At 44.1% G+C, this 17,293-nt stretch overlaps 1 protein-coding gene across 3 annotated transcripts in view; it reads right to left on the minus strand.

Annotated features, from left to right (window-relative positions):
• The window catches only part of FRMD3 (FERM domain containing 3), a 302,714-nt gene extending 285,666 nt beyond the window's left edge, over window positions 1–17,048 (minus strand). For 2 of the 3 annotated variants that reach the window (XM_035024381.1, XM_035024379.1), the window contains exon 1: window positions 16,737–17,048. In XM_035024381.1, coding sequence (XP_034880272.1) covers window positions 16,737–16,883 — 147 coding nt within the window. In that variant the 5' untranslated portion in view covers window positions 16,884–17,048. Of the gene's footprint in view, window positions 1–6,984; window positions 7,074–16,736 lie in introns of all 3 variants that reach the window. The other variant, XM_035024380.1, reaches the window with a different exon arrangement.
• Between the last annotated feature and the right edge of the window lie 245 nt (window positions 17,049–17,293).

Here is a 17,293-nt window from a genome sequence, read left to right on the forward strand (position 1 = left end):
ACTACCTGAGCAGATCTCTTCCCTTTCCACTCTCCTCCTCCCAGAGGCCAGGCCTCCTTTCTTCTTGCCCCTCAGGCTCCGGGGTCCTCTGGGATCTAAGTAAGTCCCTGTTGTCTGGAAGGAATGTCACACGTCAGATGTCTTTCAACGTCTCTGACTGTTCTTCACACATCACTGAGGGAGGAGAATTTTAAACAGGACCCCTGGGAGGAAAGGTCCTCTTTGAAGACATCCTAAGTCTGCAGGACAGGGAGGCGTGCAGACAAGGAGGAAGAGCATTTATTCCAGTCACATGGCAAAGGAGGGAACTAAAATGATAGCATAGAAGAAGAGGTGAGGACACTCCAACCCCGGATGTGACCGTCTACCATCCAGCGCATACACACAAGCCCGCCAAAGAGAATAAAGGAGCTTAGAGAAACATAAAGTGGGCCCCAACATTTCTGGAAGCATTCAGAGCCTGAGGCAAAAAAATCCAACACGTCTTACCCCTAGTTCTAGAAGTGTAGTCAAGCTAACCCTATAAAACAATTCTCAAGGTCATGTGCCCATACAAACTACACCCCAATGAGATTCATTACTCCCTAATAAAACGCGGTCAATATTGTTTTCTGAAAGGAAAAAGAAAATTCTGGAAAGATACACCAAGAAAATCTGTGGAAAGTGGTGACCTCTGAGGAGTACATCTGAGGTCAGATGTAAAAGGATTTATTTTTCATTGGGTAATCTTTTATATGATTTGTACTTTTATTATGTGTTCTGTAATAATTATTAAAGATAAAATATATTATCCCCAAAATAAATGATGGAGGGAAAACTGCTGATTTGAGAGGTGCTGTTTATTTATCAAGAATTAGAAGTCTTAGGAGTTAATTTCCTTTCTCTAAATCACTGCATGATCAAACAATGTACAAAAAGAATTACGCAACCAAGCGGGACTCATCCCAGGCACACAAGGCAGGTTCGATATTCAAAAATCGATTATTGTAATCCATCAGAACAAACTAAAAAAGAAAAATCACATGATCCTATCAATAAATTCAGCAAAAGCATTTGACAATATCCAATACCATTCATGATAAAAACATTCAGTAAACTAGGAATAGAGGGGAATTTTCTCAACTTGATGAAAAAAAAATCCACAAAAAATCCTTCAGCTAACATCATACTCAATGGTGAAAAACTCAGAGCTTTCCCACTAAGATCAGGAAGAAGGCAAGGATGTCCCCTCTTGCAACTCCTTTTCAGCATGGTACCAGAAGTCCTTGCTAAAGCAAAAAGGCAACAAAAGAAAAGGGGAGGAAGTAATTAAGCTGTCTTTGTTCACAGATGACATGATTGTCTGCATAGAAAATCTGAAATCAACAAAAAAGCAAGGTTCATATACAAAAGTCACCTCTTTCTTATATATCAGCAATGAACAGTGGAATTTGAACTTAAGTCATTGTATGTCACTTATTTCTAGATAGAGCAAGACTGACCAAGCTCACACAAACCAGGCCTTATCACAAAGTTGAAAGAATGATGAAAATGAATGTCTGGATCCCTGGGCCCCCAGCCCTTTCAGTCACTCACCAGGGTAAGTGAATGTCTTCTCTGGGCTTCCGGGCTCCTGAGAAGGGTACAGGCCTTGGACTAAAAATTGAAACTCCTTTCCAAGTTTCTAAGTCCTCTGGGAGAATAAAGGCACACAGTTCCTCCTCAAAACGTCTCATGCTTTTAAAATTACGAAGCTAAAAAACACATGCTTACCAACAGTTCAAATGGTGCAGAAGTATATAGAGACAAGCAAGAAGGTTTACGGGTGCTGGACTCTCAATTCCTCTCTCCTTCCAGAGTTAATCACCTCGAAGATGCTAACGCTGTGCCGTCCAATATGAGAACCACAAGCACGTGCAGCCATTCAGATTTCGATTTTTAATGAATTAAAATGAAATAACATTGGAGTTCAGATCCTCAGGCACATATGTCACATTTTACAAGCTCAGTAGCCACAATAGGCTAGTGGCTACCAAGTTGGACGGCATATTTATAAAACAGTTCCAGCATCACAAAAGCTCTACCGGACAGTGCTTGTCTAAAGGGCATAAGGAGGTCTTTTTCAAACGATTTCATTTCTGTTCCACACTCACTTCCTGGAGCCCCCACAACCATTCCCATCAGGCCCTCCCTGGCTGGGCTCAGGACTACCCTAACAAGTTAATGGGATGAGTTGCCTTGGGAAGGTCTGTCAGTTTCCTGATCTCTAATTAAGAAAGACTTGCTTCATCACTGGGCTCACTGAAGGTCATGGAACCCATCACCACCCCCAGTGACATATAAAAAGGAATTTTAAAATTCCTTCACTAAGTGAAGGAATTCACTAAGGAATTGAATCTCAAAATCAGTATCTCTCCCACAACTGCTCTCTCTCCCTCTCTCTCTCTGTCTCTGTCTCTCCTTGTCTCTCCCTCTCTCTCTCTCTCTCTGTATTTCCTGTAACACCAAAAAAAAAAAAAAGTTTTGTTATTTAGCAACCGCTCGATACAAAGGCTGACATTCCCCACCCAGTGAGTGTACTAAAGAAAGACTGGGGAGAAAGAAGAAAGAAATCTTTAACAATAAATATTGGATAATAGCATTAAAAGCCTCCCTTTCTCTAATGGAGGTACAATTTGGAGATAAACCTAAACCACCTTCCTCTCTGTGGCATATGATTAAAATCTGCTTTGTTCTTCTAATTTGCTCTTCTCAAATTACCGCACTGCTGCTGGCGCTGCAAACCCAGACCTCACGGCTGCCCTTGAATCACCGCACAACTTTTCCTCCTTTTTTTTCCTTTTAATCAGCACTGAACCAAGAAGGTGCCACCTACACCTGGGGGAGAAACGATGTCTCCTAACCTGGAGACAAAAGGTGCTATTCAAGGTGCCCCTTCCATCCCCCGTGCCATGATGCCCCTCGGCAGAAGTACAGCTCCCTTGAGGTTTGGGAACACAAGAGGCGAAGTTATCCTTGACAGGGCTCCAGGTGGTATGGAGTGTTTTTTCCACCCCTGACTCTAGAGCTTTTATTCTGCCTCGGCTTTCAAAACAAAGAGAGCCTGACAAGGATGTGCTCATGCTTAACTAATAAACACTTTGTTTTCATATGTTTCCAGAAGTCCTCTAAATACCACGGTCTGAGATTGCTAAAATCTCAACTTCCAAAGTCAATCTCAAAACTACAAGGGAGGGGCACCTACGTGGCTCAGTCGGTTAAGTGTCTGCCTTCGACTCAGGTCATGATCCCAGGGTCCTGGGATCGAGCCCCGCATCGGGCTCCCTGCTCAGCGGGAAGCCTGCTTCTCCCTCTCCCACTCCCCCTGCTTGTGTTCCCTCTCTCGTGTGTCTCTCTGTCAAATAAATAAATAAAAATCTTAAAAAAAAAAACAAAAAACTACAAAGTAAATTACCATAAAGGACAGAAAGAAAATTCTATTGACATCATCATTCCATGTTTCTTTTTTCCTTTCAATTTTTAGGAGTTAATTTGAAATTTCAAACTACAAGCAATGTCTATACCAAGCCAAACATGTGAAGAGAAAGGGAAGGTATCTTTCAATGATCTAGTTATGTTACATGGCAATATATTCATAAATACACGATAAGTTGATCACAATTTTCATGTGGATATACAGTGAACCACACGTTGACTAAAAGAAAGTGGAGAAAAACTAAAATTGTGTCCTTGGATGACAGTTCTAAAATGTCAATATGCTTTCTTCATGCAGAAATGTGGTCGGTGTATGGTTTTTTCCTTTGCTTATTAGAAAAGTTGCCAGTGAGGGGCACCTGGGTGGCTCTGTCAGTTGAGCAGTGGATCTTGATTTGGGCTCAGGTCATGATCTCAGGGTCGTGAGATCGAATCCCATGGTGGGCTCTGCTCAGGCAGAGTCCGCTTGAGATTCTCTCCCTCCCCCTCTGCCCCTCTCCTCACTCCCATGCTCCCTCTCTCTCTCAAATAAATAAATAAAATCTTAAAAAAAAAAAGAAAAGAAAGTTTCCAGTGTAAAAGAATCACATCATTTAGACTAACAAAGAAGATTCAAAAACAAAATAATAGTATTTAATATAGTAGGGGCAAACTTAAAATTCAAGGCACCAGACCTTATCCTAATTTTGCTAAGTATGTGACCTTAGGCAAATCACATCACCTCTCTGGATCTCAATTTAATCAACTAGCTAATGCACATTATTAACATACCACTCAAGGATATCAAGAGGCATAGGAGGGAAGGGAAAGGATGCTAATAAACAAAGAACAATAAATACCCAACACCATCACACCATTGCAGACAACATCTACATACAGATACAGCTCAGATCACAAGGATGAGCATTATTTTCAGAACAATGAGCAACAATATGTACACAGACCAGCCCAAAAAAATAACATCAGCTAGTAATGTCAAGGAGGAATCATTAGCCAACTTATTGATTAGGTTTTTGTCCTTTCTTCTATTAATAAGTCTAATTAGTTACTGATAGTTTAAGACTGCTTATTTTTATTACCAATCCATTAGTAAATGATACTGTGTTTGAATTTTCAGTTTGTGTGTCAAGACCCTGGTTCAGTCAATCCTTTCCAGACCATTGTTTACCAGCAAGCCCTCATGTCTTAAAGCAACAAATTACACCTCTAAGGGGAGAGATAGTAAGCCAAACGCTAATCTGTTAACATGCTAATTGCTTTCCCCTGCTACAGAATAATCATACTTCAAACCTTAGCATTATACAGAGATATATATTCAGACAAAAACTCTATTGTACACCTAAGATCCAGGTCATTACATTACTCAGATTATTTCTTGGAGTAATTTTACACAACTTGAATTCACTTTAATTAAAATTCACAATAATCCCCTGGGAACTAAGTAGAAAACAAAATGTGCTACAGGCGCTATCTGAGATATAAATTAATATTGAATAAATTTAAATTATTACAGCATAACTTGCAAAGCTCCTCCTCATACGACATGTTTAATTTTGTACCAAGTTGAAAAGATTTTAAAATGTATTATCTATTTAATGTTCATGGCACTGTCTCAAAGGATGACTTCCCTTGAGCGCAAACCCTATGTTTTATAACTTAGAACCTTCCTGCTGAGAGAGGACTTGTTTCATTTGATAGGCCAAGCAAGGAAATGAGGATGAAGTGCAGAAAAATGCTTTTCCACTGGTAACTCTGATTTGTCTGGCCTATTTGCAGAAGAAAATGGAGAAGATCCTACTCTGGTCAAAGTTGCCTTACAAAGGAAAAATGATCAAATACTCTTGGGAAGAATTCCAGAGCTCAGAATCCATTGGTTTGATCTACAAGAATGCCCCAAGCAGAAAGACAGACAAAAAAAGACCCATCCTGATGGTTTCATTCACACACCCACATGGCTTCTTTGCATGAACACTAAGGATCCCCTTATCAGTGTCTCCATGCCAGACCTCTCTGCTGACTTGGGAATCCTCCACTCAGACACCATACAGGCTCCTCAAAGTTAAGAGCCCAAAATGAAATACATCATCTCCTCCCTCAACCTGCTTCTCCTTTATTCGATCTTCTCAGGGCCAGCTGCATGGGTGAATGGCCCATGCTTAGAAGGGCCCTGCACTTGGTTTAAAAGTCTACTGCTACATTCTTGAAATTCTTAATTTTTGAACAAAGGGTTCCATATTTTCACTTTGCACTGGGCCCCAAAAATTTTGTGGCCAGTTCTGTGTCTCCTGGGGTGGGGAAGGCCGGGGTCGGGGGGGAGGGGCGGGACATGGCCATTACTTTTGTTACGGAAACCAACCTCTTGGGACTTAATCCCAGATCCTCCCTTCCTTCATTTCCGTATCTGATCATGCTGTTTCATGCTCAGGGTTTTATATCAAGCAAAGGCTCACCTGACTTGAAATGCCTAAATGCCTTTTTCTCCTCCTTTAAAGAATTGATTTCCACTTGTCCTTTAATTATTAATCAAGTTCACCTATACCAGACATACTTATTGATGCCCCAGTCTGACACAGATGCCTCCTCTTGGTCCTCAATGTCCCCATACCTGTCCCTACTGCTGTCATTTTGTCCTTGTACCACTATCTTGTCTCTCTTCTCCCAAATGACTGGAAGCTTCCTGATGGCTGATTATTTTTTCTTTTCATTTCTAATTCCCAGCTCTGTACTTGGCATATAGAAGATATTTTTGAAATTCTTATCGAATAAGATTGATGTTATTTCAAAAAACTTCCCTAATTCACTTTTGGAAAAAAATAACTCCTTGGTCTATACAATTGTTCTTTCCTCTTAGAATAAACTTCCTTTCTTTTTTTTTTCCTAAAGTTATCCTCTCCTTTCCCTCCCGAATCTTCAGGGAAAGTCACCAAAACAAACAGCTCCAGAACTTATGTTACACCTCGAATGCATTTCCCACTGTCCTCCAGGGTCACTGTCCCCTGGGGTTCCTTCTGCAAGTGAGGACAGCTGGGTCCCCTATGCCTCCGGGAGCTTCCAGGCACTACTGGCTTATACACAATGATCTGTTTGTGCCAAGAAGTTGCCAGAGTTCCTCCGCAAGAGCCCAGGATACAGGAAAGCAGAGTGGGAAGTGTGGCCCAGAGGGACACGAAGTCTCTTATTAACCCTGGGCCCCCACATGCTCTCAGATGTTCCACACTTCATCAGATTGGCCATCAAAGGAAATCCTGCTTGAAAAACAATCTCGTGATTTGGCTGCAGCTGGGAATCAAAAGGAATCACGTCAGCCCCGGTATCAGTGTCTCGTCAGTATTTCAGTCTTCCATGATACACACACCTGCATGGATTCCTTTATTTATTCATTCATTCACTTACTCAAACATTCATTGACGACCTACTGACGGAAAGGTGCCGGGTGAAGGGTTATCTAGGGAGATAAGGGCCCAAAAGTCCCCACACTCAAGGAAACTAAGAATTTTATTATGCGACAGAAAAATTCCCCCAACACCTTACCATTCCAAGTGTGGTGCACACATCAGCAACAGCGGCAGCGTCCGGAATCCTGTGAGAATGCTGAATTCCAGGGCCCACCGCAAGACCTCCTAGATCAGAATTTGTGTTTTAACAAGAGCGCAGGAGATCCACATGAACGTCAGAGACTGAGAAGCAGTTACACATCCCTCCCCAGAGCTAAACAGCTGAACACCAACTCCTCTGAGTCTGAATTAAGTTCAACTCTCAGTTGCAAAACCTGCACTAATGATTCCTGACTATAATCCCACTCTTCCCCGTCTCTAGACCCCACGTCTGGCTCTCTGCAACTTCAAAGAAGCAACTTGAACCCTTTATCACACCAAGTGGGAACTAAGAGGAAACAGGGCTATGTACCAAATGCCTATCATTCACGCTCGTGGATCTCGTATTAGATTCTCTGCAGGACCCGTTCTGATATTTCCATTCCTGCAATCTTTAAGTTTCCCCAAAATGCCTACTTAGAAAAAGAAGTAACAACTTAAGAATGCAAGTGACTAACAGACTGCATTCAAGTAGTTTACATTTTAAACTCTTAATGCATGGTTACTGTACATTTTCCACAATCAAAAGAGGGGTCTCAAGACATGGCTTTATCTAATTGTTAGAGGTGAAAGATGAAGATCCAGCTGGAGAGTAAGGACAACCGAGAAATGCTTACTACAGTGGAGCCAGGCCTTGTCCTTCTCTCAACGTCGCTCCCTCCTAACACACATACACACACATACACACACACACACACACAGGTACATGGTTACTACTTAGAATTCCAAATATACATATACACATTTTCCATGTACACACTGAGTGTTTTTTATTTAGTTGATATCATTTCAAATACCTGTAACTTGTCAGGCATCTCTTGGAGGCCCAAGACACATTGGGAGTTCTATTTTGTTTTATTTGGTTCTTTTATATATATATATATATATTTCAAGACATTCAGTAAATTGACAGTCACCTAAACCTACAATTCTTAAGCTTATTGGCCTCAAAACTCCCTTACACTCCGGAGGATCTACAGAATTTTTATTTGGGTTGGCTATATCAATTTCCTGAGAATTCTTTTGAATATTCCATTTTTTGATTCGTGTAAAGATAATAAACCCACTGCACATTAACAAAATTTGCGTATTTTATTAAAAATAACCTGTATTTGCAAACTAATAACTGATTGAATGAGAAAAGTAGCACTGTTTTACATTTTTGCAAATATCTTTAATGTCTGGTTCAAAAGAAGACAGGTGGATTCTCACATCCGCTTCTGCATTTAATGCTCTTCTATATCCCATATCATACAGCCTCTGGAAAACTCTACCACACACTTGTGAGAGAACAAGAGTGGAAAAGCAAACATCTCAAAAAGGATGACAAGACAATACCACGGGGAAGAAAATCATTGTTTCAAACAATGGTGCTGGGACAGCTGAATATTCACGTGCAAAAGAATAAAGTTGGACCCCCTACTTTACATCCCATACAAACGTTAACTCAAAATGGATCAAAGATGAGGAGTAGCTGTGCGCTACTGTGAATTATAATAAGAAATATATATTTTGTCTTTGTCCTCATTTCTGGCACACAGCTCGTAAAACCCTTGCAATGTCTTAAGTGAGGTGAGCAATAAATGTCTTTTGTTACGTTAATGACGTGACTTTTGGAAATCCCCTGCGGACTGGGGCTGGTTGCCAGGAGAACCCACCATGTGATTAGAGGGTTGGAACTTTCAGTCCCATCGCCCCAACCTCCAGGGAGGGGAGAGGAGCTGGAAATTGAGTTCAACCACCAATGGCCAATGATTTAATCAATTGCGCCTGGGTCATGAAGCCTCCGTAAAAACCAGAAAGGACAGGATTTGGAGAGCTTCTGGGTTGAGAGCTCTGGCGAATACACAGAGGTGCTGGGAGATCGGTACTCCTGGAGAGAGCATGGAAGCTGCATCCTCCTTTCGCCCCACTTTGCCCTATGCAGCTCTTCCATCTGGCTGTTCCCTGAGTTACATCCTTTTATAATAAGCTGGTGATCTCGTAAGTAGAAGGTTTCTCTGAGTTCTGGGAGCCACTCCAGCAAATTGTTCAAACTCAAGGAGGACGGCGTGGGAACCTCCGATCTACACCTAGTCAGTCAGAAGCCTAGATGTGACAACCTGGCCTCGTGACTGGCCTCTCAAGTGGGCGCAGTCTTGTGGGACTGAGCCTGTGGGATGTGATGCTATCTCCAGGTAGACAATGTTAAAATGGAGTTGAATTGTAGGCATAGGTGGTGTCAGAGGATTGTCAGATGCATGGGGGGAACCCCCTCTCCATACAGTGGAACTGGAACCAAACACCCTTGGGCTGTTAATGGGTACAGGCTTATTTGGGGGATGACAACAGTCTCCTGGAAATAGAGAGTAGTCATCATTGTACGACCTTTTGAATATACTAAAATCCACTGAAATGTACACCTTAAAATGGTAAATTTTGTGGTATATAAATGACGTATTAATACAATAATGAATCAAAGACCTAAATGTAAAAGAAATGTTAATGTTAAAAGAAAACAGGCATAAGTCTTCATGACCTTCGATTATGCAATAGTTTCCGAGCTATGACATCAAAAACGCAAGCAACAAAAGAGAAAAGAAGTTGAATTTCATCAAAATTTTAAAACTTCTGACACCATCAAGAAAGTAAAAAGCCCACAGAATAGGAAAATATTTACAGGTCATGTATTGTATCCAGAATATATAAAGAACTCTTATAACTCAATAACAAAAAGACAATCCAATTTAAAACAGGGCAAAGGATCCAAATAGACAGTTCTCCAAAAAAGAGACACATATGGCCCACTGGCACAAATAAAGATGCTCAACATCACTAGGCACCAAGGAAATGCAAATCAAAATCACAATAAGATACCACTTCACACCCACTGAGATGGTTATAATCAGACAAATAATAACAAGCGTTGGCAAGGATGTGCAGAAATCGAAACCCTTACACACTGCTGATGGGGATGTAAAATGGGGCAGCCACTCTGGAAAACAGTTCGGCGGTCCTCCAAAGGTTAAACCCAGATCCAGTAATTTCACTCCCAGCTAGACACCCAAACGACATCTGTGTCCACACAGAAATTTGTACAGGAATGTTCACTGCAACGTTATTCATAACAGCCAAAAAGTGGAAACAACCCAAATTTTCATGAACTGATAAAATGTGATCTATCCACACAATGAAATAGTATTCAGAAATAAATAGAGAAAAAGTACTGATCCATACTGATCTCAGGGACATCCAGGGGTCCCCAGAACACAATTTGAGAACCAATGACCCAGACAAAACATCTAGTGTGGGTATTGTGGGTTATCTTCCTAGCAGCCATTTCCCCTCTGTATTCCCCACCCTCCCTCTCAAGAGACCCCTGATTTTTAGGCATTGACCCTTCTCCCATGCCGACCACCACGTGGCAGGAAGCTGATTCCATGCTGAGTCCCAGGGTCAGGTTCTGCTCACTTTAAGCTAACAGGTGCATTCCCTCCCACTGACCACAGTCACGGGTTCAGGGGCGGGCATGTGACTTAGGTCTGATCAGAATGGCTGCAGGCATCAAAAGGAATGAGATCTTGCCATTTGCAACGACGTGGATGGAACTGGAGGGTATTATGTTGAGTGAAATAAGTCAAACAGAGAAAGACATGTATCATGATCTCACTGATATGAGGAATTCTTAATCGCAGGAAACAAACTGAGGGTGGGGGGTGGGGTGGGAGGGATGGGGTGACTGGGTGATAGACACTGGGGAGGGTATGTGCTCTGGTAAGCGCTGTGAATTGTGCAAGACTGTTGAATCTCAGATCTGTACCTCTGAAACAAATAATGCAATATATGTTAAGAAAAAAAAAAAGAAGAAGAAGGTAGCGGGAGGGGAAGAATGAAGCGGGGGACATGGGAGGGGTAGACGAACCATGAGAGACGATGGACTCTGAAAAACAAACAGGGTTCTAGAGGGGAGGGGGGTGGGAGGATGGGTTAGCCTGGTGGTGGGTATTGAGGAGGGCACATTCTGCATGGAGCACTGGGTGTTATGCACAGACAATGAATCAGGGAACACTTCATCTAAAACTAATGATGTAATGTATGGGGATTAACATAAGAATAAAAAAAAAAAAAAGAATGGCTGCAGGACTTTTGCTGGGAATGCTGAGTTAGAGGTAGTTTCTCTCTGCCTCTGGAGGGTGTCCCATGAAAACATGAGGATTGAAACTACCATAACCATTTCACTGCCAGTCTGAGGATAAAGCCTTACAGATAGTCCTTGAATAAAGCCCTTAACTCAAGACTTCAGGAAATAGGAGCCAGTAAATTGTCCTTAATGTTCGAGCCAGTCTGAATTAGAATTTGTTAGATGTAGTTACAAGCATCCAGCTGATAGACTGTCCAAATGATTTGGAGCCAAGAGTATTACATTCTCTAGGCAGTCAATACACTTTGCCTTTGCTTTGAGGACATTAAGAGATAAGATCTTAGCAGACCATTGCAATAACATTACTTTTTTTTTTTTTTTCACAATATACTTAATACAAAGAGCTGGCCCATATAATCTAGGCCTAAAAATGTCAGAGCTGGGCCATGGTATTTAACAAAGTGTCTCTCTCTGCTATTCCTTTTGTGTCTGATTTTCAGTGGACTCTGAACGGCATTCTAGATGAGTCTGATAAAGAAAAGTGTTGGATTGTCCTTATTATCAGAAGAGGTGTGAACTGGACCTCGCTTGGATTTCACCACCAGGATCATCATGGGGCCTGATATTCAGCACATACGAATGTTCACATGTGATCATCCAGTTCCTGCTCCAACAGATAAGAAACTGAAAGAGGAGTAAACTACTCTCTTTTTTTTCCCCAGCTATTAAAATGGTGTTCTACATTTGAGTGATGTTTTGACATTTACGACATGCTTTCATATACATCATAACAACCCAGTGGAGGCTGGCAACTGAGGAATTACAGATGAACAACAGGGGGCCCAGTGACTTGCTTACAGTCTTGCACCATCATAAAATGATGGAATTTAGACTTCAAGACATTAGATTCTAAGCCAAAGCCTCCCAGCTACTTAGAATTACCTCAAATACACCTTCACATAATAGAAAGGTAACAGTCAATATTGTTTCAGCTCTGACAGTGGACCAGGTACCAAGCATTACAACAAGCCAATGAGGTCTGGGCCATTATAATCCCCACTTTACAGATGAGCAAACTGAGACCCAAACTGGTTAAGTGACTTGCCCAAAGTCACCTGGCTAGTCAGTGGCTGAGCCAGAGTTCAAACTCAAGCGCTCCAGAACACGAGCTCTCAACTTCTTGGCCATATGGTTTCTTCAACAAGAGTAGAGTTCTACCAGCGGTGCCTGCTGTATATGAGATGACTCAGAGCTACCCAGAACCCACCAGTTCAGTAAGGACTGAAGTGATACTAACAACACAAATAACAAAGGACGATCCGACAATGTTTCTTGTTCTGGAATTTGATCACACAAAGATTGTCTATAATAAGCCAGGGCTTAGATAACATCTTATTAAACTTTCCTGACAATTTTATTGTAACAATAATCATAACTCATTTTGACTTATTCTGAAAGACACCACTGCTGGCTTAGCCAACAGCTGTCCCTGCCTCCCACCACAGACAGACACACACAAACACACACACACACACACAAACACACACACACACTCCTCCACTGCTTCCATAATGCCAAAGCCCACCTCCTGCTATAGAGAGTGAAGAGCGTAGATACCAGAAGCACACATTCCTAGACTCTTCTGCAGCTAGGGCACGGGTATATGATCCAATCCCGCCCAACGAGATCTGATAGGAAGACTGACAGAAGCCTCTAGGAAAGATCTTCCTCTGTGATAAAAAGAAATGCGTGCAGAGGTACCACCTCTTATACGGTGGATACGGTAGCGCCTGACTCACACCCGCGACTACTGCCACTCTAAGCAACATGGCTGACATGCTGAGGATAACGGCGTGGGAAGATGGAAAGCACCTGGGTCCATGCAGAACGACCAAGCAACCCTGTAGCTGCCCTACCTCTGGACTTCTCATTAGGTAAGACAGTTAGAGTACTTATTATTTAATCCATTTTAACTTGGCTACTGTCTTACTTGCAGCCCAAAGCATCCTAACTCTCAAGTCTCAAAGGCAGCTACAGAGAAGAAAGAGCTCTGAATTTTCAGTCCATCGACCTGGGTTCTAATCTACTTACTTGCCTGGTGACCCAAATTGCTTAATCTCTCTAATCCTTGTTTTCCACATCTATAAAACAGAGGTGATACTCCATAATACAATAACAGCAATAAAATGGAGACAGGAAAATCATGAGATAATGTGTATCCAACCACTCTGTTAACAACAGTGTTTCCCTCAAATGCAACTGGTCTACGTAGTAATTAAACCAGATTTATTAAATTGGAACTAACCGTCTAACCCAACTCCCTTATTTTACAAAAGAGGAAAAGAAACATTGACTCCAATGTCAAGTGACACACTCAATGTCACAAAACTCGTTGGTAACATAATTAAACCATGCATCTCCTGATTCCCAATCTGATGTCATCACGCTACTCTCATGATGATAAGTAATGAGCTAGATTAGATACCGGGCGCTCATTCGACCAGCAAGTGTTTGTCAAAGACAATTACATGCCAGGTACTACTCTAGGTATTGGGGAATCCTTAATGAACAACAACCACCACCACAAAATGTTCCTACACTACGGATTTAACAGTCTACGAAAGAAATTATTCAATCTACATCTACACATATGTATTGAATGCCTAATATGTATTAAGCAGTAGGCTAAGATTTCTGTTCAAACACAAATCAAAATTCCCAGCCAATTCCAATAATATCAACCATGTTTACGAGGCTTTGCTAAAGAATGAATAATGTGAAAAGTCTACATTTTACTCAATAAAAGTCAGTATTGAAAATGACAAGTTCATTAGAAGGAGCTGTGAATAACCATGCCAGCATCTGAAAAAAGTGGACAGAATGGGGGACACGGCTAGGACTCCTCTACTTAAGCAGCACGACTGAATAAAAGAGGTTAGAATTAACCCATGTCCTTCTACACTATCCAGACTTCAAGGGATAGCTCAGTTGGAAAAGCCCAGTAGGGAGTATTCAGCCACTCTTTCCATTCCCCAGGCCTCCATCGGGTGCCCTACGCTCTCCTTTTGCTCCTTGATCATTTGGAATTCCTCTTCCTCAGACTTAAGCATTCACACTCTAATGACCTGATGGGACAACATCCTATACTCTGTGGAAAGTGACATAGCAAGTGACTTTCGGCATCCCCTCTGAAAATGGATACCAGGCAGCTGAGACTGGGTCGCTAGATTGTTTCTTTGAAAGTTTTCTCTGTCAATTATATAATTTGGAACAGAATAATTAAAAGCTGTTGTCTTGGGGCGGGGGGAGTTCCATAAGTCACATTCTGTGCAGGTTATGGAGGGAGGATGTGTGTAATACTGTATGACAATCCATACACTTCTTTAGCTTTGTGATTGCCCGGAACAGAGGGAAAAGGCAAGCAAGGAAGGAAGAACAGGGGGTCCCCCAGGGCATGCACTGGTGACTCCGAAAGGTTCTTTTTTCAAAATACCATTTTGTTCTAGCATTAAACAAATGGAAGGTTGTTTGTACCCTGAGTACCCTGTACCCAGAAGTACAATTTCACTTCCTGGGTTTGAAAAAGTCTAAGAAGGTAAGGTCCAAAATTATCAATATAGGATCTTTTAATTCATCCTTATTGGTTAAATATTCAACACCATTTGGGGGCAGAAGGAGCAGAAAAAGATGTGCCACAAAATGAAACATCTGAGTTTCAAACAATTCCAAAAATCAACATTTTGGTATACAGCATTTTAACCTCTTTGGCATCAGCTGGGCCCTACAAACACTAACTTGCCAAACTATTATTAGACTGGCTTCAATTTATTGTTTCCCAGGACACCAGACAACAAATACATGCCCTTTGGGGACTACTTACCTATTCTAAGGAAGACTAAGTCCCGAAAGGGATAAAACCCAGTGGTGTCAACTCCAGTGTTGTCAACTCCAAGCGGGACAGAACCGGGCACACAGAGGACTGACAGAGCAGAGGAGAATTCAACATCCCTAACTGTCTGCTGCTGGTCCCTCCATTATTTACATATTTGATATGGGTTAAAGGATCTGTACGTCCGCTTTAGGACCTAAGGCAAAGTGCACAATTATCTCTGGATCACAAGACAGTACACACCAAAGGGTTCTGTGCAAGACTGTGGCAGGAGGAAAAACTGCCTAGCCTTTATTACTAAGTTTAGTAGCACTGCTCCACTCAGAATGAAATTCAAGATCCTCCAGAAAATTCACTGGGAGTCTACTCTCCTGGGAGATCATGGGGCACCACATTCCTGCCTTGAAATTTGTCCAAGGGTCTGCTTACGAATTAGTTGCCATTATCTCTGTGTCACAAACTTCCACCGGCAAACAAACGGGAAAGACCTTTCATTCACTCATTCATTCATTCATTCATTCATTTGGGGTCAACACAGCCCAGAGAACTATTCCTGCCGCTGAGAGACGCTGCCCCCACTCATCTCTCAACGGAACTGGATGGTGTGCTCTGTATTTAAAAAACAGCTCAGTCCTGGAGCCTCAAGACTCAGGTAGGCGAGAAGAGGAAATCCCAGAGATAAATAAGCAATAGATTTAAAAGTCAGAAGCTAATCGTGCTGAGCCCTGACACAACCTTTCCAGACTGTGCGCGCCTAGTGAGTCAAAGGAGAGGGCACACATCTGCCTACATAAACGCGCACCGAAAGTGCACGCGCGCGCGCGCACACACACACACACACACACACACACACACACACACACCCTTGCTGGCTCACGCTACATCTCCTGCAAGCTCAAAAGCACTTACTACCCGAGGATGAGGCTGCCAGGAAAGCTACCTTCGTCCAAAGAACTCTTGTTTTCTCCAACTTGAGCAAGAGCAATGTCCACCAATATTCCAAGGGGCGCTTCTTCCCGGAACCCAGGTCCTGCAAGGCTCCCTCCCTGCCCGCCTCACAGCTCTTTTCCTTTCTCTGAAACACACCGACTTCATGATTCCTTTTGGGGTAGCTCCAGTTCCGCGCAGCGCGCGCCCCATCCCTCAAGGCTGGAGCCCAGGTCTGCCCAGCCTCTCTCACTCCCGGGAAACTTCCCCGCCGCCCCACGCGGAGTAAAGGCCATCGGTAGAAGGGCGGCAGGGAGGGAAAGCGGGTCCCTGAGGCTGAGGGCACCTTCGGAGCCCGGGCGCCAAGAGAGGAATGAGTGAACCAGAACTGGTGCATGCCTTCTCCACGTGGAGGAAGGGAGGAAGGAAGAATGGGCTACATGCAGGTGTCCCTCTCGGCTCTCAGAGCTCCCATTTCCTGGCGGGGGAGGGGATCGAGGGGTTAGCCTCTCCCAGGAGGCAGCTGCCCTGCGCCCCCAGCCTAGGCGCAGCGAGACGTGCGCGCAGCTTGCAAGCCTGGGAAGGGGCCCCGGCGCTGATAACGCGCCCCATCCCTGGGTAGGGCTCCCAGCCTCACAGGGCGGGGAAAGAGAAATCCGGCTTTCCAGCAGGCCCCCGGCATGGGTTCTCTCGCCCCTGCCCGCGCACGCCCACCCGCAGAGGCCCCCGCGCCCTCGCCCGGGGCAGCCCGCACCTGGATGTGGCATGAGATCTCCGAGTCGTCCAGCAGCCGGATGGTGCATTTCATCTCCTGGCTGAGCGATTTGATGCTGGAGCTCCGAAAGTGGATCATTTTCATGGTCCTCCTGCCTCTCGGCACACAGTGGCAAGAGGCGAACATGCACCGCGGCCCGGGGGAGCGAGCGGGAGGCTCGGGGCCGGCGTGGCGCTGGCCCGCGCGGACGGACACACTCGCGCACGCACCGTCCCGGACACCCGGGCGCGGCTCAGCCCCGGGACAGCGGCGGCGACGGGCGCCTGCGGCCACACATGCCGGGCGGCCGGGGCGCGGCGGGCGGATCCCTCCCCTCCCCTCCCTCCCTTCCCTCGCCTGCGCCTCTCCCGCTCCTTTCCCCGCCTCCGCCCGTCGCGCGCGCTCCTGCGCCTCCCTCCGCCCGGGCTAGCGTGCAGAGGGTGCCCCGGGCCCGTGACCCTGGGCGGGCGCGCAACGCACTCACTCCCACGCGCGGGGAGCCGCGGGAGGAGGAGGCGGAGGGACGGCTGGCGCTGGTGGCCGGGGTGCCCTGGCCG

This window comes from Mirounga leonina, unplaced genomic scaffold, assembly GCF_011800145.1.
Source record: "Mirounga leonina isolate KUSES-001 unplaced genomic scaffold, KU_Mleo_1.0 Mir_179, whole genome shotgun sequence".
NCBI classification, from domain to species: Eukaryota; Metazoa; Chordata; class Mammalia; order Carnivora; family Phocidae; genus Mirounga; species Mirounga leonina.